Source organism: Hyaena hyaena, unplaced genomic scaffold (genome assembly GCF_003009895.1).
Source record: "Hyaena hyaena isolate Hyena2069 unplaced genomic scaffold, ASM300989v1 scaffold_846, whole genome shotgun sequence".
In the NCBI taxonomy this organism is placed as follows: domain Eukaryota; kingdom Metazoa; phylum Chordata; class Mammalia; order Carnivora; family Hyaenidae; genus Hyaena; species Hyaena hyaena.
This window is the reverse complement of record NW_024081478.1, coordinates 278,850-306,008: the sequence shown is the minus strand read 5'-3', so window position 1 is coordinate 306,008 and position 27,159 is coordinate 278,850. Positions and strand designations below refer to the sequence as shown.

At 35.9% G+C, this 27,159-nt stretch overlaps 1 protein-coding gene across 1 annotated transcript in view; it reads left to right on the top strand.

The window, feature by feature from the left end:
• The window catches only part of TMPRSS11A (transmembrane serine protease 11A), a 50,555-nt gene extending 26,879 nt beyond the window's left edge, over positions 1 to 23,676 (top strand). The window contains exons 4-10 of the mRNA XM_039219898.1: positions 3,458 to 3,525; positions 5,471 to 5,631; positions 8,957 to 8,995; positions 11,347 to 11,518; positions 19,368 to 19,627; positions 22,900 to 23,042; positions 23,515 to 23,676. Coding sequence (XP_039075829.1) covers positions 3,458 to 3,525; positions 5,471 to 5,631; positions 8,957 to 8,995; positions 11,347 to 11,518; positions 19,368 to 19,627; positions 22,900 to 23,042; positions 23,515 to 23,676 — 1,005 coding nt within the window. The remainder of the gene's footprint in view (positions 1 to 3,457; positions 3,526 to 5,470; positions 5,632 to 8,956; positions 8,996 to 11,346; positions 11,519 to 19,367; positions 19,628 to 22,899; positions 23,043 to 23,514) is intronic.
• Positions 23,677 to 27,159: the final 3,483 nt, after the last annotated feature.

The window sequence follows — 27,159 nt, the reverse complement described above, 5'->3', positions numbered from 1 at the left end:
GCAAAGCATGTGGGGTTTTTTAAAGCATCTGTATACTGTTCTTTGTGTGTTACTCTTTTTTTTTAAATTTATTTTTGAGAGACAGAGACAGCATGAGCAGGGGAGGGTCAGAGAGAGAGGGAGACACAGAATCCGAAGACAGGCTCCAGGCTCTGAGCTAGCTGTCAGCACAGAGCCCGATGCAGGGCTCGAACCCACGATCCGCGAGATCATGACCTAAGCGAAAGTCGGACGCTTAACCGACTAAGCCACCCAGGCGCCCCTCTTTGTGTGTTACTCTTATTGTAATCAGGAGAAAGCAACAGGATCTGAAGTTTTCTTCATGGCACCTTCGTGGGTCCTTTAATTCTCAGTACTCATCTGCTGTGACATTGGAAGAAACTACTTTTATATTCCCTTGGCCAACCTTCAGTGGCATATCTATCTGAAATTTACAGCCTCAGCTCTGAAACACCTCCTACATAAATACTATGACTGCTGAGGAGCCCAGTTGGGGAGCATCTGACAGTGAAAGGCTGGCGACATGTGAAAACAGGGTTCGTTCCGGAATGAGAGCTGAATGGTTGGGCGAGGCTATGTATGGAGTTAACAGCCTCTCCCTAACTCTTTTATTAAACACTCAACTAACCTTCAATTGCCCTTTTAGAACTTAATCTCAGTGCAACCTCCAGCATTACAAAATCATCAAGCATAACAAGGTACTACCCTGAAAGGGGGAGGGTCTCTGTTAAATGTTAAAAGACTAATTAATTCCAACTTCCTAGCCCTGCCAATGTCCTAGAATGGGAGGTGGGATAGATTTATAAATCACGATCTCTATTAGCTTGTGTAAATAATACATTTATAGCAAACTGGCACACGGTTAAAAAAAAAAGCATCCTTCGAAACTTCTACAAATATAGAATGCCAAATTATTGGCAGAATGTTTCTTATGAGGTAAGCCTTATTTTCTAGGAAACATCAATGATTATTTTAGGGTCTCTAAGAAAGTTAGTTCATACATAAAATCCATTCAGCAATAAAGTTTATGTTCTGGGGCACCTGGGTAGCTCAGTCGGTTAAGCGTCCGACTTTGGCTCAGGTCATAATCTCACAGTTCATCTTGGGCTCTGTGCTGACAGCTCAGAGACTGGAGCCTGCTTCCGATTCTGCGTGTCCCTCTCTCTGCCCCTCCCCTGCTCATGATCTGTCTCTGTCTCTCAAAAATAAATAAATGTTAAAAAAATTTATGTTCATGTTTTCTCTGATTTCCTCCTGTTGAAAAATTCCTTTTTTGTAGACACCCATTTAGCTAGTCCTTGTTACCCAGCATTTCTCAGAGTGTTTTGCTTAGGCTACCAGGATCACCTGAAGATCCTGGGGCTCACCCCAGGCTAATCAAAGAGGCTTTATTGGGGCAAGGTCCTGGATTTTGTATTAGAAAGAAGAAAACTTCTTTATTTCTATGATTACTGAAACCACTTAAACCAAAGATGGAATTGATGCTGGGTGCAGATATTCTTCCCAGCAGGCATGTGGCCAGATGAATGATGTCATCTAAAGTCAAAAACTTAATATACTATCTTGACCAACAAGTTATGAACAGCCAGCAGAACATCTGTGGGTGGAATTTCAGAGGATAATTATAAACCAAACTTCTAGAAATACTCAACTGCTATTTACCTTTCTTCCTTTTACTGTTTGGCACTCCTCTCCCTGTTTAAATTTTTTTGTTGTTGTTATTTTGTTTTGTTTTGTTTTTACCTTTTCCTTCCTTTTGGATCTTCCCCAGATACTGAATAATAAGACTAGCTATGTGTTGTGTTACAAAAAAAGAAATGTTTACAACAATATCACTCTTGCAAAAACATACCTTCCAAAACAATTCCATTTCTTGCATATGAACCCCACACTTCCTCAGCCCATTTAAGCTTTTCTTACGTAATTACAAATAAATGTATATTTTGGATACTGGCAATTTTTTAAATTTTCTAAATACTGCCTTTGATCTTCAAGTTTATAAATATATTACCAATTATAGCTTGATAAATGTTATACTTTAAATCAACCAACTGTTTATTTTATAACTTATAGTTATGTGTTCTGTGAAAGAACTTGAAGTAAAATGTACGTCATACTTGACAAGGAGGCTGTGTGATTGATAAGAAGAGATGGACCTGCAAAGAGAAGATATAAATTTAAGTCCCGGTTTATTATCCACATGATGCCAGGGAAATTTTAGTAAGGTCTTCGAGTGTCAGCTTCCTCTTCAAATAAACTAAGAATCAAAATAATTTTTATTTCATACCGTTACTATAAGGGTTAAAGGAGATCAGGAATATTTTGTTTCCCAGTTCCGCACTTGTGAATGCCTGATAGTGCTAAGGAAGTCATGACTTGTTCCTTGATCCCTGAAACAGCTTTCAATTTATTTTTGGTTTTGTGTTTTTCAAAATGAGAGTTGGTTTTCTTGCTCCTTGGGGATTTAGGACATTGTTTTTGCACATTTGGCTCATCACATTCATCAAATGCAAAATGCAATGCTCAAGTTTAGATGACACTTTTGCCATCAAGTGGTCACTAGGAGAAACTGCAGTCTAATATCCAGGTGTAATAAGCCACAGCCACATGATGCTCATCAATTAAAATTCTATGCAAAGGAACCAAAAACTGTAGCATATCTTCTTATTCCTTGGTGATATAAAATGAGTAATAAAACTAATCTAAATCTGCAACACCATCTTACTCTTTATTCCTCTTTGATTTACCCAAGGGCTCACAATCAACAACAATTGAAAAATCGTTGGCTCTCCCACATCCCTAATGCCTTTTCCCTCAACTTATCGCCAAAGATCTACAAAGACATCTGAGACTGAAATGTCAGGATGGGGGCTAGGGAACCACCAGCAGTTCACTACCAAAATATACCCAGCATTTTTTGTGTTTAATCTTTATAACCCCATGAATAGTATACCAATATCTTCGATTTACAAGTTTGGAAACTAAGGCTCAGATTGCATTCAGTAACTTCCAAGGTTGCCCAGTTGATGAGCAGCAGGATACGCTTCAAACCCAGTACTCAACCAAGGCTCTCCACCCATCTTTCAGGGCCTCCCTGCATGTCCCATCTTGGCTCTATATCTTTTAGCTTTACCTTCTATAGAATTTTAGTAAGAAATCTTCTACTCCAGATATCTATATCAGCACATTTGAGTCACCTGGGGAGATTTTTAAAAATATGAATGCCTAAGTTCCCTCCAGATCAGTTATAACCAAGACTCTGAGAGAGGGGCTCCAGCACCTATGATTTTAAGAAAAATCTGCCAATGATTCTGTTGCACTGTGAGAGTTGAGAACCACGGTTTTAAATAATATTACTCATGTTAAAACTTCTTTCTATTGTTTTAGCATTTAGTTAGGGGGATATTCTTACTATAAAATATCTTATTAATACAGAGTTTCTGTCTTGTAATAACAGGTGGATGAGATATTTATAGATTCGGCCTTGAACAAGCATTATATCAAGAACCGAGTAGTCAGACTGACGTATGTATGTTTGGGCAAAGGTGGAGTCACGGCCTGGAGGGATAGAGGGCAAAGGAGATGAGAACTCATTACATATTGTTGCCTCTGTGAGCTTGGCGCTTGCCTAGGATTTCTCATGAATAGCATCTCTACAGCAGTTTCGAGATACGGGGCTGACCACCATTTTTAAAATGTAAAAACTAAGATGCAGGGAGGTTAAGTGATACATTCAATGCTCCCCAAATGACAGAACAAGGATTCAAACCCCATCAACTGATTGTAAGGTGTGGGACTACCAGAACATGTGGCCTTGGGAAAACCCAGCATCATGTCACTGCATACGCCAAGTTCTTTCCTTTAGATATGTCATTTCAAAGATAAGAAGGCAAAGTTGGCTATATAATGGGATCATAAGTTTTACTTGTAATGAAGTCCCAGTAACAGGAGGCATGCCCAAACAGAAAGATGTTCCTGTTTTAATAAGTTTTCTGTTTGTTATGGTAGAGGGAGAAAGCTCATATCAATTGCTGAAATTGCTCAGAGGTTTCAATTGTGTTATTTGGAAAGCATGTAGCAGAACATATATATAATAAGTGAAAATCTATGGGCCTGTATGACTCATCTTCTTAAAAATGAATACATTCAGACAGATATATATTAAGGAAATAATCACTTTTCTCACCAATAGACTAATGCCTTATTGGAAGACTTATTCCAAGTTCCTTATACCTTTACTAAATAGCTAGTGACCCCCAGAAGAATTTTATAATATAAATTGGATAAATTCTATAAAAATTAGGAAATACACATATTTGTTGAAATTTTCTAGATTTCACATCTTCTGTTTTCAAATTCTGATTTGCCATACCGTTCTAGCAACATTATTATAGTCTTGTGAACTCCTTTGAACTTACAGTCATTATCATTATGTAAGTTTTTGGGTGTGTCCAGAGAAATTCCATCTTGTAAACAATGTTTTCCCTTAATTAAACAGAGAATATAGTTGACAATTTGACATAAAATTCTGATTATTTACATCTTCACATTCTAGAGCCTAAATGCACCACAATATATAAAAGCCTCCGAATCAATATGATTTCCTCTGTTTTTAGTCAAGAGATTTGAGACAAGTAGGCCTATAGTGCTTTTCAGAGTTTGGGTCTTTTAAGGTATGAAAATAAGAGATATAACAGATCAATACATAGATTTACATTTTTTAAAGACCTTTAATAGTTTGGTTTTCCTAATTTTAGAGGAAAACTGAATATTATAGGTAAAGGGACTTGAACTTGTTCATATGAAGAAAAGTTCAAGGAACTGGACATGTTTAATCTGGAGAAGACTCAAAACCAAGAATGCTGTTGTCTTCAAATATTTTATGTGGGGGAGGAAATTAATGTTCTATATATGTCCCAACTAGACCTAAGCCTAATGTAATAGAAGATATAGGAAGACATATTTCAACTCAAAATCAAGAACTCTCTTAAAACCAGAGCAGACCAAAGAGAAAAAGCCTCTCGAGGGAAGTAAATTTCCCATCATTTATATTACTGTACTGGGATTAGAGGGCTGCTTATCACGAATGATGCAGAGGTGATTTAGGTATCAGATACATGAGCAATTGGCCAAAGAGACTGCTAAAGTTTCTTCCAATCCTCAGACTTTATGAGTTTGAGGAAATAGTTTTTGATATCTGCATCTTACCCAACTGCTATAACAAACCTTCAAATTAGTGGAAAAAAACATGTTGTTGTTGTTTTTTACCAAAAAACATAATGGAAACTTGAAGAGAGAACATATGAAATGCCCTTGTGTCAGAGAGTGACATGCAGATGAATGTCAACGTGAGAGGATTAGTCCCTGACATTTGTAGCAATTGAGATATAATTCAGGAGCATTAAATATAGGAAAGAGTATGATACCCAATGTATTTTTGGAATAAATACCTTTCTCTTGTATATCGTAGTCCAAAGGAAGATGGTGTGAAAGTAGATATCATTATGGTATTCCAGTTCCCTTCTTCTGAGCAAAAGGCCTTGATAAAGGAAAAAATCCATAGCATCTTAAATCAGAAGATAAGGAACACAAGAGCCTTGTCAATAAATGCCTCTTCAGTTCAAGTTAATGGTAAGTAGGTGCACTTTTTTATGGGATGTGAAGTTTTTTATTAGGTTCATTTTATGTCTAATCTTAACCTTGCTTGCCATTATTTCCATTCCAAATAACAGCTAGAATATAGATGGAAAAAATTTCAAGTTAAAAAGTGACACCTCGGGGCGCCTGGGTGGCTTAGTGGGTTGAGCGTCTGACTTTCACTTAGGTCATGATCTCGCGGTTCGTGGGTTCTAGCCCCGCGTCGGGCTCTGTGCTGACTGCCAGCTCAGAGCCTGGAGCCTATTTCGGAGTCTGTGTCTCCCTCTCTCTCTGACCCTCCCCTGCTCACGCTGTCTCTCTCTCTCTCTCCTGGAAATGAATAAAAATATTTAAAAAAAAAAAAAGTGACACCTCAAGGTTTTATTTTTCTCTGATGAAAGCATGTCTGAAGTTAGCTGTTAAGTGGTTTATCCTCTAGGTATTCACTGGTACTCATCCTAAAATACGGAAACTTTACCACTAACAGAGAATTAATCTGACTCAGCCACTGCCTTCATGACTAAGCAAGTGAAAATACTAAGCATTTAGCAACAACTACTTTTCTAGGTGGGACCTTCCTAAAACATGAGGTCATTTGTTGCCTTCTAAAATATGGATAGTTTCTGTATATAGTGAAGTTATGAAGTTTCTACTTTTTCCTGTGGGCATTTGGGAAAATGGTAAACCAGCTTTGGAGCCACTAAAGCCATCCTAGAAGTGATGCTTAAAAAAATCACTGAGCTCGAAAAAAAAATCATTGGAACCATTATACTATACCATTATCATTTCTCTAAAAAGGAAAAAGAGTAATTATCAAGGCCTTCTCTAGCCCTTCACATGCAGCATCTAATTTCTATATTCTTATGAAGTAGGTAAATTTACCTTTTATAGATACAAAAGAGAGATAAAAAAGTAAGGACTCTAGAAATTAAAATGATATAAGATTCAAGTCTAGATCTCTAATTTCTTGATAGGCTCTGTATAAAAAAGGGTTCTGTGGTCAAACACATCTTAGAAATTCTGTCTATGATATTCATCTCTTATATTAGCATATTAAAGGCTCTGAGGAGTCCATCTAGACAGAAACCTGTTTACCCTTGTACATTAAGCTGTTTCCACAAGCAACTGCTTCTGGCAGACAAGTGCAGATTTCCCCTACAAATTCCAATGGACACCAGACTTAAGAGAATCACAAAGGAAGTGATTAATATCAGAGGTGAAACAGGATGCCCTGCCCTTGTAAGGGTCTAGTTGACTCTTCAAGAGGAAACCTGACCAGGAAGTAAAAATCTGAGGGAATGGGATGGGCAGGAGTTTGCTGATGTGACAAAGAGTCAGCTACTCCAGGAATAAAGATGGGGACCTCTCCCAACCCAGGAGGGAAGGGCCTATCAAGGGCTTAATCCACTTTCTTTGTTATGTAGGGAAACAAATGAATCAAGGTTGTGAAATAGTGGCAATTCTGATAAATTATATAATATGTTACAATTATAATTTCCAATGACCAGTTAATTTGCCATAAATTTAAAAGCCTATCTGAAACCAGAAATGAAGCATGAAATGGTCATGAGTTACCTAGCCTTTTTGTTCTTTTTTTTCACAGCTCAGTTTGTGTGCTATAGCTTATTTTAATGACTAAGAAATCATTAAAATGCAGGGTGTGCTGATGGAGAACCTATTCTAATCCCACTGAGTCACTGCAAGACCACCCAAGTAATTGGCCCATGACTTTACCTCCATCCTCTCATCTGTAAAATTGCAATGATAATGTTTGTTCTTCCTATAATCATAGAAATAACATGTGGATATACAAGAAAATAGAAAATGTGCAACATATAGGCCATTAACACTTAGAAAGCTAGTAAGTTGTTGTACAAATGCTTTGTACACAATGCATGTGATTGGTAGTAGAAAAAGTCAGAACATTGAAGCTTTCAAAATTTCTAAATACAAAAAGAGCAGTGTTTACTAGCACTTTGGAAAACCCATTTAGTGAAAAGCTCAGTATTATCCTCAAGGCAATTTTTACAGGCAAAATCATCACTCTCTAGGAACACTCAATCCGGGGGCTCCCAATAAATGGAAAACTGCCAAATTTCTAGAACAAGTCTAGAAATACCCTGCAGCCCAAGATTCCCTGTCATTTGTCAAGAATCTGTGGAGGGAGGGTATTTTTTGTTTGTTTTTTGTTTTTTTTGTTGTTGTTGTTTGTTTTGTTTTGCTTTGTTGTTTTTCAGGAAAAAACAAAACTATGGGGTGTGAGTCCTTTATGGGATGCAATGTGTCAAAGCAAAGCTAAAATCAACTTTTTTGCATTGCAAACACCATGGTTATGAAAGAGCAGCTCCCTGCCCACGTTTGGTTTGTGCGTGTGCTCCAGTTCCCAGATTCTACTTGTAGTGTGCAGAGCCCTGATTACTAACTAGATTACTCTAACCTCAGAAGTATGTTAGAGGGTCACTCTCATGACTAAAGTGTTAATGTTTATTCAACTCCTACACATGAAAAGTAAAATCATTTGGTAAAAATTAGGTATGTTCACTGGTTGAAATAAATAAAACAGTTTATCCTCATTCTGCTCAGTAAGCCTCTTCATCTTGAAAATCATCAGTTTTCATATAACCTTCCACCAACTTCAGTTTAAATGTTCATGTTTCTTTGTAAGAATCCTGTTGGAAATTGACAGAATTTAACTTTGGATTCTGTCCAATAATTGGTCTTTACCAATACTTAGCAGATATAGGATAAGAATACACAAGTTTATTCTACAGAAAAAAATCATTTTGATAATTTAGAAACTCTGTTTTAGAAGTATTTTCAATATAGTTATTTGGGTGCTTTATCTTTTCATTCATAAACGCTTTGACCAAAGAAATGCTTATGTGAAATCTTAAATAGAAGAAATAAAAACAGAGCTGTTCTGATTGAGGCTGGATTTGAGCCTGGAGGTCCAATCTACTTGCTGCCTCTTTCCCCATTTCACTTCACCCCTGAAATGAAAGCCAAAGAAGCTTTATTCTGCACCATTAGAGAACCATGGCTCTGTATTAATACAAACTATTTGTGGATTTTAATCATCCACAATCACTTAATCACTTAATCACTCATTGCTTGAGGATTTATACACCTAATTAGAGGTGGCCTATAAATCTCTATAAAAATTGTATGCATATCCTGTTTTATTGGGTAGGAATTCTCCTGAATATTTGTTCAACTGTCTAGAATCCATACATAGTCAATATTCTCTGATAATTTCTGGTCATTGAAACCAACTGGGAGGATGTCACATTATCGTTCTATGTTCTATTTTGTTTTTCAGCAATGAGTTCAGCAACAGGAGAGCTAACTGTCCAAGCATGTAAGTCTAGTTAGCTTATAAAGACAAGTTCAATTTCCACATCAATATCTTCAAATATTAGCTCATAATTTCCCATCCATGTCATACATTTTCTGTGGAAGAGGGTAACAAGTGGACCATAAACAGAAATATTTTTTTCTAACTCTGAACCTGATCTTTACATCATGTTCAAGAAAAACATTTCACATGATGGGAATTTGGGGGCAATTTGAAGAAATCATGTATTTATGGCTTGGAATAAATGGGCTTGCTCTTCTAATTTTTAAAAATGATATGAAATGTTCTTTCTGCTGAGAAATAAAATATGAGAAAATGATAAATGGGGAAGAAATAGACCCTACTATCTGTGACTGAGCTATAAAATTTGTTTACTACATTCATTTTCATGGTTGACATCAGCTTCACCCACTCCTTTCATATCACTGTGGCTTAAATTTTGAAAGATTTTAATCAAAGTGGTGATGAATTTGAGCAAAAGTATTCATGCATTTGCCTCTGTGTCTTGCAAACTATACTTATCTATTCATTCGTTCATTCAGAAAGTGAATACCACTATGAATAAGACATGATCCCTTGTCTAAAATTGAGAGTTCAAAGGTAGGGGAAAATATAAATAAATCAGGAAATGTTAAAATAACGTGATAAGTGCTACAACAGAGAAAGTGCACAGTGCTATGAGAGCCAATCACAGAGTCAGCTTAACCTGGTCTTGGAGGGTCAGAAAGTGATCCCTGAGACAAGAGAGAGGAGAGAGACCAGGAGTCAAGTGACAAGTGGGATGATGTCCTTGCCAGGGGGAGCACTATGTAAAAATGTCTTTAGAAAAGCAAGAACGTCTTTGGTTAGGTTTATTCCTAGATATTTTATGGTTTTTGGTGCAATTGTGAATGGGCTCAGTTACTTGATTTCTCTTTCTGTTGCTTCATTATTGGTGTATAAAAATGCAACTGGTTTCTGTACGTTGATTTTGTACCCTGCGACTTTGTTAAATGTGGATGGAACTTGAGGGTACTATGCTAAGTGAAATAAGTCAGGCAGAGAAGGACAGATAACATATGTTTTCACTCATATGTGGATCAGGAGAAATTTAACAGAGGACCATGGGGGAGGAGAAGGGGAAAAACAGGGAGAGAGAGGGAGGCAAACTGTAAGAGACTCTTAAATACTGAGACAACCTGAGGGTTGATGGGGGATGGGTGAGAGGGGAAAATGGGTGGTGGGCATGGAGGAAGGCACTTGTTGGGATGAGCACTGGTGTTATATGGAAACCAACTTGACAATAAACTATATATTTTTTTAAAAGTATAGCTCAAAAAAAAAAAAGAAAAAAGAAAAGCATGAACATGGTCACTTATTGTAATTGAAAAATGTCAGTGTAACTGGAACGTAGAATGGGGGTTGGGGAATATGGGAAATGGATATGATTAATAGTGATCAAGGACCAGAATGATGCTCAAACATTTCAACCTCATTTAGAGGGCAATAGGAAGTCACTCAGTCAGATTTCAGTATAGAGAATAGATTAGAAGAGCAGGACTGGAGGCAGGGTGATGATCTAGGGAGCTGTTGCAATCCTACAGATGAGAAAAATAGTAGTCTAAACTGAAGTAATGGCAGAATGGTGGAGATTTCTACAATGACTGGACACAGTGGAGGATAGTCAATATCAGTAAAATGAGTTTTCTTTTGTGATGCCCAATTAGTTGGAACAAGAATTGAATCTACCATATTTTCCTTATTAGCACCATGTTCTAAATGTGTGCCTTAGGAATGTAAGCAGCAAAATAATCTCTGATCTGACACACATAATAGAGTACATATTTATTCCCACCAAAAGTGAATGGGATGTTTATGTGGAAACCTGGAACTCTCCATCCTGAAAAGTAAGAAACTAGTCATTATATGTTAACCCATGCACGCCTTAGGAATTAGTCATACAGAAAATATATGGGAGAAGGAGTTCTAGCAAATGGGCAATTACTAGTCTGGTGAGTTCTACCAGTAAAAACATTATGTCAAAGTGACACACTGAATCATCTGAAACTGGGAAGCAACAATCATAGCAGGAGCTTCCAGGATATCTAGATAATTGATGCCACAAGTCTTCAGGAAACATAACTTTGTGATATGTCAATCCTTTGTAGTTTAAGGTAGTTTTAGTAGACAATATATAACCACATCTATAAATGCAGGGATGAGCAAAACATCAACATATCAGGAAATACAGAGGTTAGGTGTTAATGTTTTGCATAACAATAGATGCAAATATTGCATTATAGTACTCTGTTAGGTACTCTGAATCAAAGACTATAGAGACATTTCTTATAACTTAATGATCTTATCTCTTACAGGTTGTGGTAAACGAGACGTTCCATTAATTGTCAACAGAATAATGTCTGGAGACATTGCAGCCAAGGCTGCCTGGCCATGGCAAGCTTCCCTTCAGCGAAATAACATACATCAGTGTGGGGCCACCTTGATTAGTAATACGTGGCTCATCACCGCAGCACATTGCTTTAAGAAGTAAGTTATTGACTGTAAGTTGGCCCTCACTACTGCTAAAAAGCTGAGATTTATTATGTCCTGATCAATAATCAATGCCCCCAAATATTACTGAGGTAAATGAGAAAATTTTCTTTCAAGCTTTTTTCTAATGTGTTATAGTTGCATATGTATTTGCAAAGTTAGTGAGAGAGTAGTAGTCCTTATCCTAGGATTCATTGGTCATGTCCTCACAGGTTTTGAGGGCTTTTTTGAAGTATAGTTGACACAAATGTCACATTAGTTTCAGGTGTAAACATGGTGATTCAACTTCTCTATATGTTATGCTATGTTCACCACAAATGTAGCTACCATCTGTCACCATACAACACTATTACAATATTATTGACTATTTTCCCTATGCTGTGGCTTTTATTCTGTGACTTATTTTTTCCATATTTTCCCCATTCCTCAACCACCCACTCCCCTGGCAACTACCAGTTTGTTCTCTGTATTTATAGATCTGATACTGCTTATTTATTCATTTGGTCTTTTTAGATTCCAGATATGAGTGAAATCATGTGTTATTTGTTCTTCTCAGTCTGACTTATTTCACTTAACATAATACTCTCTAGGTCCAACCATGCTATTGTGAATGGCATGATCTCATCTTTTTCGAGGTTGTATAACATTCCATTGTGTGTATGTTCATACACACACACATATATACATATACACATATACACACACACAAGTATATATGCAAGCACACACATATATGTAAACACATATATGTATATCTATATGTGTATATATAGATATCTATACATATGTATATATCTATATATATCAAATCTTTCTTATCTATCCATTTATCAGTGGACATTTAGGTTACTTCCATATCCTGGCTATTGTAAATAATGCTGCAATAAAACATAGGGGTGTTTATATCTTTTTTGTTTTAGTTTCTTTTTTTAAGTTTTTATTTAAATTCCAGTTAGTTAACATACAGTGTAATATTAGTTTCAACTGCAGAATTTAATGATTCAGCACTTATATACCACACCCAGAGCTCATCACAATAAGTGTACTCTTTAATCTCCATCACCTTTTAAACCCATCCCTCCACCCACTCCCCCTTTGATAACCATCAGTTTGCTCTCTATAGTTAAGAGTCTGCTTCTTGGTTTGCCTCTCTTTTTTTCCTTTGCTCATTTGTTTTGTTTCTTAAAACCTACATATGCGTAAAATCGTATGGTATTTGTCCTTCTCTGACTTATTTAACTTAGCATATTTTCCAGCTCTGGGGTGCCTAGGTGGCTCAGTTGGTTAAGCACTGGATTCTTAATCTCAGCTCAAGACTGTGTCTTGAGATCATTGTCATGAGTTCAAGCCCAGCCTTGGGCTCTGCACTGGCATGAAGCCTGCTTAAAAAAAAATAATCTTTAGCTTCATCCACATTGTTGCAAACGACAATATTTGATTTTTTTATGACTAAGTAATATCCCATTATATATATATATATATCCCATTATATAGTTTAGATATAGATGTAGATAGATATAGATAGATATATACTATATTTTCTTTGTCCATTCATCAGCCAATGAACATCTGGGCGTTTCCATAATTTGGCTGTTGTAAATAATGCTGCTTGTATAAACATCAGGGTACAAGTGTCCTTTTGAATTCATGTTTTTACATCCTTTGGTAAATATCTAGTAGTATGATTCCTGGATCATAAAGTAGTTCTATTTTTAAATTTTTGAGGAAATTTCATACTGTTTTCCAGTTTGCATGCCCACCAACAGTGTAAGAGGGTTCCTCTTTCTTGGCAAGCTCACCAACACCTGCTGTTTCTTGTGTTGTTGATTTAGCCATATTAACAGGTGTGAGGTGATATCTCATTGTAGTTTTAATTTGGAGTGCATATATCTTTTTGAATTAGTATTTTTGTTTTCTTTAGATAAATAGCCAGTAGTGGAATTACAGGGTCATATGGTAATTCTGTTTTTTTAAATTTTTTTAAAAGTTTATTTATTTTGAGAGAGAGAGAGCCCACACATGGGAGCAGGGGAAGGACAGAGAGAGAGGGATAATGAGAATTCCAAGCAAGCTCCCCACCATCAGCACTGAGCCTGCCATAGGGCTCAAACTCACGAACTTTGAGATCATGCCCTGAAACAAAATCAAGAGTCAAACGCTTAAAGGACTGACCCCCCCAGGCATCCCGGTAATTCTATTTTTAATTTTTTGAGGAACCCTAATATGATTTTTCACAGTGGCTATACCAATTTACATTCTCGCCAATAGTGCCTAAGGGTTCCTTTTACTCTACAACCTGGCCAACATTTGCTGTTTCTTATCTTTTTAATTTTAGCCATTCTGACAGGTATAAGGTGATGTCTCATTGGTTTTGATTTGCATTACCCTGATGACCAGTGATGTTGAGAATTTTTTCATGTGTCTATTGGCCATCTGTATATCTCCTTTGGAAAATGTCTATTTGGTCACACTGCTCATTTTTCAATAGGATCATTTGTTGTTGTTGCTATTGTTTTTGGTATTGAGTTGAGTAAGTGCTTTATTTATTAACCCCTTATCAGATATACTATTTGCAAATATATTCTTCCATTCAGTAGGTTGCCTTTTTGTTTTGTTGATGGTTCATTCACTGTGCAGAAGACCCCAAAGGGCCAAAGCAACTTGAGAAAGAATGGGGCTGAAGAAATCACAATCCCAGATTTCAAGATACACTACAAAGTTGTGGTAATCAAGACAGTATGATACTGACACAAAAATAGACACACAAATCAATAGAACAAAGATCCCAGAAATAAAGCCACAATTATATGGCCAATTAATCCACAACAAAGGAGGCAAGGATATACAATGGGAAAAAAGACAGCAAATGGTATTGGGAAAATGTGACAACTACATATAAAAGAATGAAACTGGACCACCATCTTACACCATACACAAAAATAAACTCAGAATGGATTAAAGACCTAAAGGTGACACCTGAAACCATAAAATTCCTAGAAGAAAACATAGACAGCAATCTCTTTGACATTAGCTGTAGAAACATTTTTCTAGACAGGTCTCCTCAGGTAATGGGAAAAAAGCAAAATTAAACTACACCAAAACTATACTATTTGGGGACTACACCAAAATTAAAAGCTTTTTCACAGTAAAAGAAACCATCAACAAAATAAAACAAAAAGACAACCACCAAATGGGAGAAGATACTTGCAAATAAAATTCTGACTTTTGATACCATAGTAATTCTGTCTACCTGATTCTAAATCTGAATAGAGACATAGATTCTTAAAGTTTGAAAGACATCAGAGCTCAACAGGCCAATATGTTAGAACACATCGAAATCCCTTATATAGGAACCTAGTTGGGCATTGAATATCTCAAAGTAAGGAGAGCTTATTAGCTCCAAAGTTAGCCAATTTTGTGGTAGATGGATCTACTATTGCAAATATCCTTATAACACTGAACACCAAATCTGCAACCTAATAACTTTTACCCACTGATATATTTTTTTTCATCTGGAACAGCAGGGATCAAATTTATTTCTTTCGCCATAGAACCTTGGAAAGAACCAGCTCCTTATTCTCTCTTTTAGAGGCCAAATAATATAAAATGAATGTAAATCCTTGAAACCATATGTGAAAATAAATATCACTACTTTATTTCATAGCATCAGCTTCAGATGTTCTACAATCTTAGTTCTTCTCCTCTAAATGTCCTTGATTTTGTCAGTGTCTCCTTTAAATCATGCTTCCAAGAACTAAAAACACTTCTCAAAATAGATAGTATGATTGGGTCGCCTGGGTGGCTCACTCAGTTATGTTTCCAACTCTTGATTTTGGCTCAGATCATGATTTCATGGTTCATGTGATGGAGCCCCACATCAGGCTCTGTGCTGACAGTGCAGAGCCTGCTTAGGATTCTCTCCTCTCTGTCTCTACTGCTCCCCACCCTAAAATAAATATAAACATATTTTTTAAAAATCTGGATAGGATGACCAGGGTCATAATGACAAACTAAAATGGGAGGGCTTCTTAAAAGCAAAAACAAAATATGCTTGGGATTCTGGGGCACCTGGGTGGCTCAGTCAGTTAAGCATCCGACTTTGGCTCAGGTCATGATCTCATGGTTCGTGGGTTCCAGGCCCGCATCGGGCTCTGTGCTGACAGCTAGCTCAGAGCCTGAAGCCCGTTTTGGAATTCTGTGTCTCCCTCTCTCTCTGACCTTCCCCTGCTCACACTGGCTCTCTCTCTCAGAAATAAATAAAAATCATTTTAAAAAAACCTAAAACAATATAAATTGAATGTGAAGGTAATCGGTAGCTCAATTACCAAAAACTCTGTCAAAAGGATGATGTCTAATTCAGTAGAATTGCTACTGAAAGACTTAAGATGTTTTTAATAGCCCACCAAAGATCTTTATCCAGCACCATGTCCTAGACAATGTATTTTCTAGGTTTGGCAGATGATGTGGAAGTTATAATCAACAAAGTAGCTGACGACAGATGCTGGAAGGGTTAACAAATGTGTGGTTAAGAAAAACAGATTTCAAAAGGATTTAATTATGTTAGAGTGATAATCCAGAACAATTTTGCTAAGTATAAATGTAAGGCTCTAACTTGAGTTAAAAAAAAAAAAATCCAAAAAAAAAAAAAAATCCAAGTATATCAGTACCAAAAGCATATTTGTGCTTTAATATGTGCAAATTGCTTAAAAGTTTTGTCAGAAAATTGTTCAGTTATTCACAAAATTACATTGTGATTTAAACTGAATTAAAAGAAACACAGATTTCAAAATAGAAGACATTAGACTCTTTGTTGGTCAAATCCTGACTGGGATATTGAGTTCTGTCCTGGAAATACAATCAATGAAAACTTGAGAAAATGAAACGTTCTCAGACTATAGAGAGTTGGATGGTAAAGGTAGGTGACAGTGTAACTGTATGGTCTACTTTGCCATTCAAAGCCTACATCTGAGACACTTTACTGTGTAAGAGAATTAGGGAATCAAGTAAGAACTTTCAATAGTTAGAGCTGCTCAAACATGCAAGTGATTCCAAGGTGAAGAAAGAGAGTCTAAGGGAAAGGTGATAAACTCATTTGCAGAAGGGTTCAAGCATAGACAATTGCTACCTGAGACTGTGTTCTTGCAACAACTATTACCATTTATTAAGCTCCACTGTGCTACAAATTTTTGGTTAGATGATTAAGATTGGTTTTATATAGGCGCACCTGGGTGGCTCAGTTGGTTAAGCATCTGACTTTGGCTCAGGTCATGATATTACGGTTGGCGAGTTTGAGCCCCACATTGCGTCAGACTCTGTGCTGACAGCTCAGAGCCTGAACCCTACTTCCAATTCTGTGTCTCCATCCCTTTCTGCCCCTCCCTTTGCTTGTGCTCTCTTTCCCTCTCAAAAGTAAATAAACATTTAAAAAATTGTTTAAAAATTGATTTTATATAATTCTTACACTCACACTCACCTCATTAAGTAAACCATGATTGGTAAGCTTTTTTTCACTGAGTGAAATAAGAAAAGTTAAGTAACTTGCCCAAGGTCACAATGTTAAGGGATGGTGGAATTGAACACAGGCATGTATGTCTGCCTCATGCAAAGTTCCATCTTTCAAGCATTGGATCAGTGAGAGGACTAAATGACTGTTTATGGCCTTCCCTACTCTGAGGCTGTTTGATATCACTGCAGTCTTATACTGATTTAATGCTTTAAAAACTCTTATCACGTGGATTGATTTTCAAGCTAATAATCAACAAAATTCCCAGATCCTTTTTATAGGGATGGTTTCCAAACCAGGAATCACACTTTGAATTTTTACAGTTTAGTTGGGGATCTGAATTACTGTTTTATACTTATTATCATTAAATTGCATCTTTTTGATTTGGGCCCAGTTTAAAAAATGTTTAAGTTTATTTGGAATCTTCACTTAGTGTCTTTCTTGTCAGGTGTTTCTTTCAGGTTTGCTACCTACAAATGTAACAAATACAAGTTGTATTAAATAGTATCAGGGTATTGTTTGAAAGTTCTGAAATGACCACTTCCATTTGAGTAAATACAATTCAAGGTTTGTCTTTTGCATTTCCAAGTTCAAAATACTTGATTTATGTTAAGTTTATCTAGGCATGATTAAGGTAAGGAAGCATATTTGTACCAATAAAATTCACAAAAGACTGATTTATAAACAAAAATGTCAATATGTTTATGCAAATGAATAATTGTGTTCCAACACCAATTTTTATTTAGCTTTTCTCATTAGAATATTTTTTACATCAAAACTGTGTATAAAAACAAGATTTAAACTTTAAATTGAAGTTCCCTTAGAGAGAAAAATAATAATAATCCCAACACAATTAGAGCTGTCAAATTGGACTTAAACCCCATGATATGTTTATATGCTTCTTTCTATGACTAAAGCTACCTATTAAGAAATAATTAGGTTGAGGAACAAGTATCTATACGGGCAGTATCTGCTTCTGCTTATCCCTCATAGACGGTGTTAGTACTTAGTTAAGAACACTAAACTTGCTACTAATAAATATAGTTTGGTGAGAGACCATGTCCAATAAAGAGAAGAGCAGAGAGAGGCAAGCAGACATGATACTTGGCAAATAGTTTAACCTATCTAGGCTTTATTTTCCTTATGTATAAAACAAAAGCTTTACTAGATGATCTTTTATTACTAAATGACCTTTCCAATCTCTATTCATACCATGATCTGCCAGTTGTGCAAGCCCATAAGCTAAAAGTTGTGCACAAGCTACAAGTCACCCACACTTGGTCATCTTTCACAAGATTTCTGACAACTTTTTTTTAAATTTTTTATTTATTTTAGAGAAAAAAAGAGAGAGAAAGAGGAGGAGGGCTGTGGGGGAGGGACAGAGAGGGAGACAGAGGATCTGAAGTAGGCTCCATCCAGGCTCTGAGCTGTCAGCACAGAGTCCAATATGGGGCTTGAAATCATGAACCATGAGATCAAGACCTAAGCCAAAGTCAGAAGGTTAACTGACTGACCCACCCAGGAGCTCCTACTTCTGACAACAATTACTTCATTAATTCTTGCCTCCAACAATCTATTCCCCAGAAAGAATCTATGGAATCTTTTAAATGTAAATGAATCTACATTACTCTTGTCTTAAAATCATCCAGTGAATTCCAGTATCACTTGAATAAAATCTAAACACTTTATTCATGACATATAAGACACTCAAAAATGTGGTTTCTGTCTACCTTCCCAGCCTCATGCCCCACCTCTTTTCCCTTGGGTCTTCAACTGCAGTCCATCTGGTGTAAGCCTGGGGAAGTTTGTCTGGAAACTTGTCTCCTTGCCTTCTTACAGCTGACTCCTCATAAACCATGTCTCAGATCTTAAAAGAGAATTATCTAACTACCCCCCTGTACTCTATTCCATTGTCCTATTTTATGTTATTCATAGCCCTTATCACTGCTTGGATTTATTTATCTGCTAATTCATTTTGCTCTGTTTCCTTCACCGGAATTGAATATTGCCACCAGCAGGGACCTTTTCTGTCTGGCTCACCACTTAAATACCAGCACTTCAAGTAAGGCTCAGCATACAGAGTTTCAATAAATATTTGCTGAAGAGATAAATGAATGATAGTTTATGTGCTTTACAGTTCTAGAATTCAACAATTCTTATTTTAGCTCTAAGATATTGTTTGTATACACTTTATCTTTCAAAATAGCAATAGACTATATTTAAAGGTGAAAGGAAACTCTCACTACAACCAAGTATTTTTAATATGGAGTTTTTTTATTAACCCTCATGCAATTATTATAGTGCTGTAGTTTATATGTACTGTTCATTTGTAACCTCTTCTAGTAATGCAAATCCACGTCAATGGACTGTTAGCTTTGGAACAACAATCAACCCTCCGTTAATGAAAAGAAATATCAGGAGAATTATTGTCCATGAGAGATATCATGCCCCAGCAAGAGAGTACGACATCGCTGTTGTACAGTTCTCTCCCCAGGTCACCTTTACTGAGAACATCCGCCGGGTTTGTTTGCCAGAAGCCTCTGCATTCTTCCAACCAAATTCAACTGTTTATATCACAGGATTTGGAGCACTTTTCTATGGGGGTAGGTATCTCAGAAAGGACCACAGAGCTCTAAGTCCAATTTAGCAAAACAGTATGATTTAATCCAATCTCCATCAATATTTTCCTGCCCCCCACTCCCATAGAGCATGGTTAGATTAGTTAGAGCTCTAATTTTGTAACTGATAGAAACTCAACTCAAGCTTACTAAAGCAAAAATAATAATAAAATAGAAAATTTGGCTCTTGTAATTTGGACATCAAGAGAGATGAGATGAGTCTGGTTTCAGACATAGCTGGAGTCAGGAGTTTGTATGATGTCATTAGGTGCCAAATCTCTGAATCTTCCCATTCCTGGCTTTTTCCCTCTAGATTGCCTTCATATGGAGGGATTCTAGTTCCACATAGCATCAAAGGTGGCCAATAGCATCAGGGTTTACATCATGTTCCCCTAGTAAATGTGGAGGGAAGAACATGTTCTCTTTCCCAGAATCTACATTAATCCCTGAAAAGGTTTCCTTTGGCCCCATTTGTGTCCAACATACTTGGACTGACTGGCTAACTCAAATACTCACTCCTGTGCCTATACCAAGAAAGACAGGTGTGTGATAGGCATCTTGGTCAGAATCACATGGAATAATGGAGAGGAAGCTCCAAAGGGGTGGGCTTCAAGGAAGACATAAAAGAAATAAATGTTCCCTCAGCAACACTGGAGTCAATTTCTACGTGCTGGTTGTCTATGCAATGCCAGGTATACATCGGATGTGTTGTCATCCTCATACCCACTCCAAGCCTCCTTCCCTTTATGCCTCATCTTTTTAAAAAAATTTTTAATGTTTATTTATTTCTGAGAGAGAGAGAGAGAGAGAGAGAGAGAGAGACAGCGTGAGCAGGGGAGGGTCAGAGAGAGGGAGACACAAAATCTGAAGTAGACTCCAGACTCTGAGCTGTCAGCACAGAGCCCGACATGGGGCTCAAACCCACAAATCGTGAGATCATGACCTAGTCAAAGTCGGACGCTTAACTGACTGAGCCACCCAGATGCCCCATATGCCTCATGTTTATGAGGCCCCCTCTCCCCTTTTAACTGACTCCTCCCCTTGGTTTGCTCCACACTCATTTTTACTTTCCTGGGTAAAGTTTCTTCTTGTGAAGAAAAACTTCACAAGTTTTTCTGTTTCTCAGCTACAATGTCCAATTACAGCAAAATCTGCTCCAGAACTACAGAGGCTAATTTAGAGAGAGTCTCTGATAACAAAGCTTCCATAGCTCTCTCTAAAGTGATTTAACTTGATATGCCTCCTCAAACTTCTAACAAATAGGAATGATTTTGCTTTTAAATGCTTTTTCGGCATACTTAGATACACTCTGGACTGTAAAATCTGGTCTAGGTACTTAAGTGTAACAACAGCAAGAGAGTTTCCTTAACTCTGGACATAATTAGATAAGAAAAGCCTTTCTGGGAATGACAAAACCCATTCACAGAGCTCTGTACAATTCATTTATATATAATAAACCCTAAAGAATAAACTTTCCATTCTTAGTCTCCACTAAGGAACTAGGAATATCTTTCACTATAGGCTTGATGGTCTCTAGATTTTTTTGCAGGTGTCCCATGTGGTTTTATTCCTATTATAGAAGCTGAGATATGTGTGGCTTTCTTTTCAGCTTCCTGACCAGTATGTGATTTGATATAAAGAATCCCCTAATGTTTGTGATATTCTTTGTTTCCACCAGAGGCAGTTATCTTCTTGTCATAACATTGGTTTCTACAACTCAGGATCTAGTTTATAATCTGGAGCCCCAAATTTATAATGCATTAGAAATTAAATCATTAATTTTAAATGTCATTATATGTATAAAAGCTCTTCATAAAATGTAAAGGATAAAATAAATGTACACAATACATAGTTACTTTATATAACATAGTTATATATAGCTATATATGTTATATGGTTACTGTATATATATATAGTTGTTATATAGTTATATATTATACATATATTGTGTATATGTTATATAACATGCTTTATATAACATAGTTATATAGTTATTTTATCAAGTCAAGGGAGAAAACGATCTAAACCTGACAATTTTCTAGAAACAATTTGGAATCCACAAATACAAACTGTATTTTTATTTTTTTACTTTTTTATTTACTTATTTATTTTTTTATAGCAACAGACATTTTTATTTTTTACTATCACACTGAACCATGAAAATAAATGATTTGTCAACTGTTGACAAGCAGATAATTGGTGTCATTTGTTCAACTAAAATTATGTCTAGTTTTTAGATCTTCTGCAAGGTTCAAAATATTAATGCCTAAACTGTATTTTTAAAACTTAGTGCTTTCCAAAAAAAAAAAATGAGTACTTTCCTATCTCTCTATATATAAATGGATAGGTTTTAAAGAAAAGGTACGATGCTAAGCAAAATAATTCTGTCAGAGAAAGATAAACACCATATGATTTCACTCACATGTGGGATTTAACTAAGACACAAACAAAAGAGCAAAGGAAAAAAGAGAGAGAGAGAAACGAAGAAATAGACTCTTAACTATAGAGAACAACGAATGGTTACCAGAGGGAGGTGGGAGAGGGGATAGGTAAAATAGGCAATGGGGATTAAGAAGTGCACTTGTGATGAGCACCGGGTGATGTATGGAAGAGGTGAATTACTAAATTGTACACCTAAAACTAATATAACACTGTGTTAAATATACTAGAATTAAGATAAAATAAAATAATAAAAATAAAGTAAATGTACAAGGGTTTTCCAGAAAAAGACACAAAATGTTTTTCTTACAAGCATAGGTATTTACAAAAATGTGATAAGGATAATAATTATCATTTAAATATGCCAGATTTTAAAGAAAAATTTATTCTAGACACTGCTTATATTAACTTCATTCTGTATCGACAGTTTTATTTTTTTTATTTTTATTTTTTTTAAATGCGATTACTGCTTTTTTTTTTTAATTTTTTTTTAATGTTTTTATTTATTTCTAGGAGAGAGAGAGAGAGAGACAGCATGAGCAGGGGAGGGTCAGAGAGAGAGGGAGTCACAGACTGAAATAGGCTCCAGGCTCTGAGCTGGCAGTCAGCACAGAGCCCGACGCGGGGCCCGAACCCACGAACCGCGAGATCATGACCTAAGCGAAAGTCGGACGCTTAACCGACTAAGCCACCCAGGCGCCCCATGTATCGACAGTTTTAATATGAAATAGGTTAGATTAGGAAAAAAAAGTCCACTCACTTCATTCTAGCTAAGGATGTTGATTGTAAACACTAAAATTATTTTGTTTTCCCTTAAGGGGAATCCCAAAATAATCTTCGAGAAGCCAGACTGAAAATCATAAGTGATGACGTGTGCAAACAACCACATGTATATGGCCATGATATAAAATTTGGAATGTTCTGTGCTGGATATCTGGAAGGAATTTATGATGCCTGCAGGGTACGTAGAGATTATTTTGATATCATTAACTCAAAACATTTTTTATCTCTTTCAAGAAATATTCAGTTCTTTATGTTTGTACCAATATAGATATCTTGTCGGTTCAGTAATTTCTAAACGCATATTTCACAACGCAAACATTTTTGGATGTTTTATTAAGCAAAATGCTATAAACAGAATTTCTTTAAAGGTATCAGACAAACTAGCCAACAAAATTAAATTTTCTTAATACCAGAAGTCTAAAGGTTCATAGAGCAGAGTCCCTTTTCTTAAAGAGCTCCCATCTAAAAAGGAAATCATCATGAACAATGAGCTATGATGAGATGTTTTAAATGATATAATGGAGATCAAATGTTTTTAGTGTGAAGGGAACATTTTTGCAGCAAATATCAAATAAAATATGTGGTTCATCAGAATATTTTAAGTAATAAGCTTAATATTTAGCAATTTTCTTTCTCTCTTTTATTTTCAGGGTGATTCTGGGGGTCCCTTAGTTATAAAGGATTTTAAAGACACCTGGTATCTCATTGGAATCGTGAGCTGGGGAGATAACTGTGGTCAAAAGAACAAACCTGGAGTTTACACAAAAGTTGTTTATTACCGAAACTGGATTACTTCAAAAACAGGCCTCTAATTCTCTATAAAAGTTAAATAAATATTGAGAGCTGTAAGAAAGCTACACATGTATGAGAATTTAAATATTCAATGAATATATACAATGAAGTGAGATTAAATGATGTGACTTATTTTAGAATCACTTTAATCAACCAATAACCCATAGTCAATTTATAAGGGATTTAAATCCTTATAAATTTGTAAAGTAGCGGGTCACTTTATCCTGGCTGGAAGAATACATCAGAGATACTCAACTCTTTACAGCATGCAAAGTAGAGTATAAAAGTAGTGTAATGCAAATTTTTGAAAATAATCTGTGAGATTTTTGAAACATCTTTGTCAAGCATGTCTGAGAAACTTTAAAATCTCTTAAAGAATTCAGGGAAAATTTATACAATTTCTAATCATTTCTGCTGAGCTCACAAATACTTTTTTCTTTTTCTTTTTTATTACAAATTTTCCAAAGAGATTTTTTTTTACTATAATACATTTTCTACTTATAAACACATTGGAAGGATCCTTGAAAAAAAGAAAGTTATATCTAGGAAACAAAATATAGTGGTAAATCAGGCCAGAGATCTTCTAACCTTTTTCTATTGTGAAACCTCCCTATTTTTGGTGATTTTTTTAAATACACACACATACACACACATACACACACACACACACACACACACACACACAGAAATATCCCTACCCTCAGCTATATACAGAGAAAGCCTGAATAATAAACGAATGCATATAATATCAGCTAGTCACAAAGATACCTTTGTTACAAAAGCTGGGGGGAAGGTGATGGTAACTTCATGAGTCATTCCAAAACAATGGCACAAAAATTTGACATTTCATAGATACATTTACATGTTTGAACAACCAGGAGGTAGTTCTTTACATTATTGTAAGGTTAAATGCCTAGAAGAACTTGAGAATTTCCTAATATGTTGAAGAATCAATGAGCTTTGTCTTCCTACATAGAAAGAAACATTTATATCTTGAATTGCTGTAGCCAATTATCTCCTAAGGCTTGTGATGGTAGCCTAACTATTGCAACCATGAAACACTAGCTTTAAAAAAAAATTAAATGCAAATTTCAAGGACCTACCACACAGAACACATGAACACAGTGACCTGAAAAAGCCCCTAAGTGTCTAATGAAGACATTAGGAAAGTCAGGCTTGGGTATTCTATGAAACAATTAAATGAAAACTTTGTGGAAACTGATTCCCTGACAATGTCAGTGAAATATCAGGTTTGTGGGCAGAGGGTATCATTTATTCAGCTAGTCCGATAAGACAAACCATAGAAAAATTGAGTTACTTTATAATAATGTCTCCCCACGGGCTTTTGATAAGGCATGAAACTAAACCTACAATAATCTAAAAGAGACTAATAATTTACACACACACACACACACACACACACACACACACACTAGACTAGTGTCCATAAACTAGACTCACAGAATTTTAAGGCTTAGAGAAGGCTGTAAGTCATTCAGGCCAATACACCTATGGTTCAGATAACTGAAGCCAGGAAATGTCAATGACATGGTAAACCTGTAGGTAGTTTGTATCCCAAGTGGGCCTAGAACTGAGCTACCAATTTCACATGCCCTTTTTCTTACAAAGTTTCTTTATGATCACCTATATTTATTGGAATAATCAGATCTATAAGAATTTCAGTGACTTCTACTGAATCTATTTTAAATTAGAACTCTTATCTTTCACTCAGCATTATACATTTAATGTTCCTATGTGTTTTTTCATGGCTTGATAGCTCATTATTGCTGAGTAATATATCATTGTATGGATGAACCACACAATTTGTTTATCCATTCACCACTCATCCATTCATCAAAGGACATCTTTGTTGTTTCCACGTTTTGGCAATTATGACTAAAGCTGCTCTAAACATTGTGTGCCGATTTTTGGTGAAAGAATAGACAAATCAATTTGACAGAATAGAGAGCCCAGAAGTATAGTCACATAAATATAACGAATTGATCTTTGACAAGAGTAAAGGCAGTTCAGTGGAGAAAGAACAGTCTTTTCAACTAATGATGCTAGAAACACAGGACATCCACATACCAATAAATGAATCTAGATGCAGACCTTATACCCTTCACAAAATTAACTCAAAATGGTCATAGACCTAAATGTAAAAATTTTAAATGATATGATTCATTGGGCAGCTGGCTGCCAATTCTCTGAACTCACTTCAAGATAAAGTTGCTTCTTCATATATAAAAACATGTATAGGCTTATACATTAGTTAATATTAGGGTGGTAATACATAATTCTGACTTTCAATGTTAAGATTCAAGAAATGATCTTAGAGTTATAAACTTTGCATTGTTAAACTGTTTTGTGCAGCATATAATTCTGGCTCCCAAATAAGTAAATATTGTTATATCATTTTAAATCTAATAATAAATGATGATTAAAGCATTTTATAAATAATATCACTGAATTTGTGTTGGGCCAAATCTTAGCATGAATCTTTCAACTGTTCTTAATCATTGCATTTCTTTTAAATAACTAGTTTGATTCTGAAGTAAGATTTCTCAACCTTGGCACTTTTGACATTTTGGTCCAGATAATTCCTTACTGTGAGGGGCTGTCCTGTGTACGATAGAATATTTAGCAGCCCCACTGGCCTCTGCCAACTAGATGTCTACAACACACTTCTCCTCCCAAATTGTGATAATCAAAAACATCTCCACACATTGACAAATGTCCCTGAAGGAGCAAACTATTCCCTGTTGAGAATTGCTGCTCTGAAGGCATTTGGTCATTGTTAGAAATGTAAGAGATATCTCAAAATTATAATATTGAGTATTCAAAAGTTATGGTTTCCTGATCAAACTGAACATTCATTATCGTGTTTCTAAAAGAAATAGCAGAACAAGTCAGTGGCTATTTCAAATACAGACTGAAATACACAATGTGCTTGAAGGATTTCTCTCATATTCTTCCCTAGACTAGAGTATATTTGTGGAGCCCCCTTAACCATTACTACAAAGATGGGCTTTTATAAATACAGCCTCTAGTATAGTCTCTCTATCTTGACCACAATCCACAGTAGAAAATATATTTCATATCACGGCTCCATAAATACATAACTAATTACATATATATTAAAAATTGATATAGAAATTTCATAAAACAATAGTTACTTAGTGCAATAAAATCCAATATTTTTTATTCTAATTCAATTTTTAAAGGGAATGAATATTTAACTTTTATTTTATTTTATTTTTTAAATATGTATTTATTTTTGAGACACCACAAGTGGGCAAGGTGCAGAGAGAGGGGGACAGATGATCTGAAGTGGCTCTGCACTGACAGGCTGACCGCAGCAAGCCCGTGTGGGGCTCGAATTCACAAACCGTGAGATCCTGACCTGAGTCAAAGTCGGATGTTCAACCAACTGAGCCACCCAAGTGCCCAACATTTTATTTTACTTTAGTTTAAAGTTTATTTATTTTGAGAGAGACAGAGAC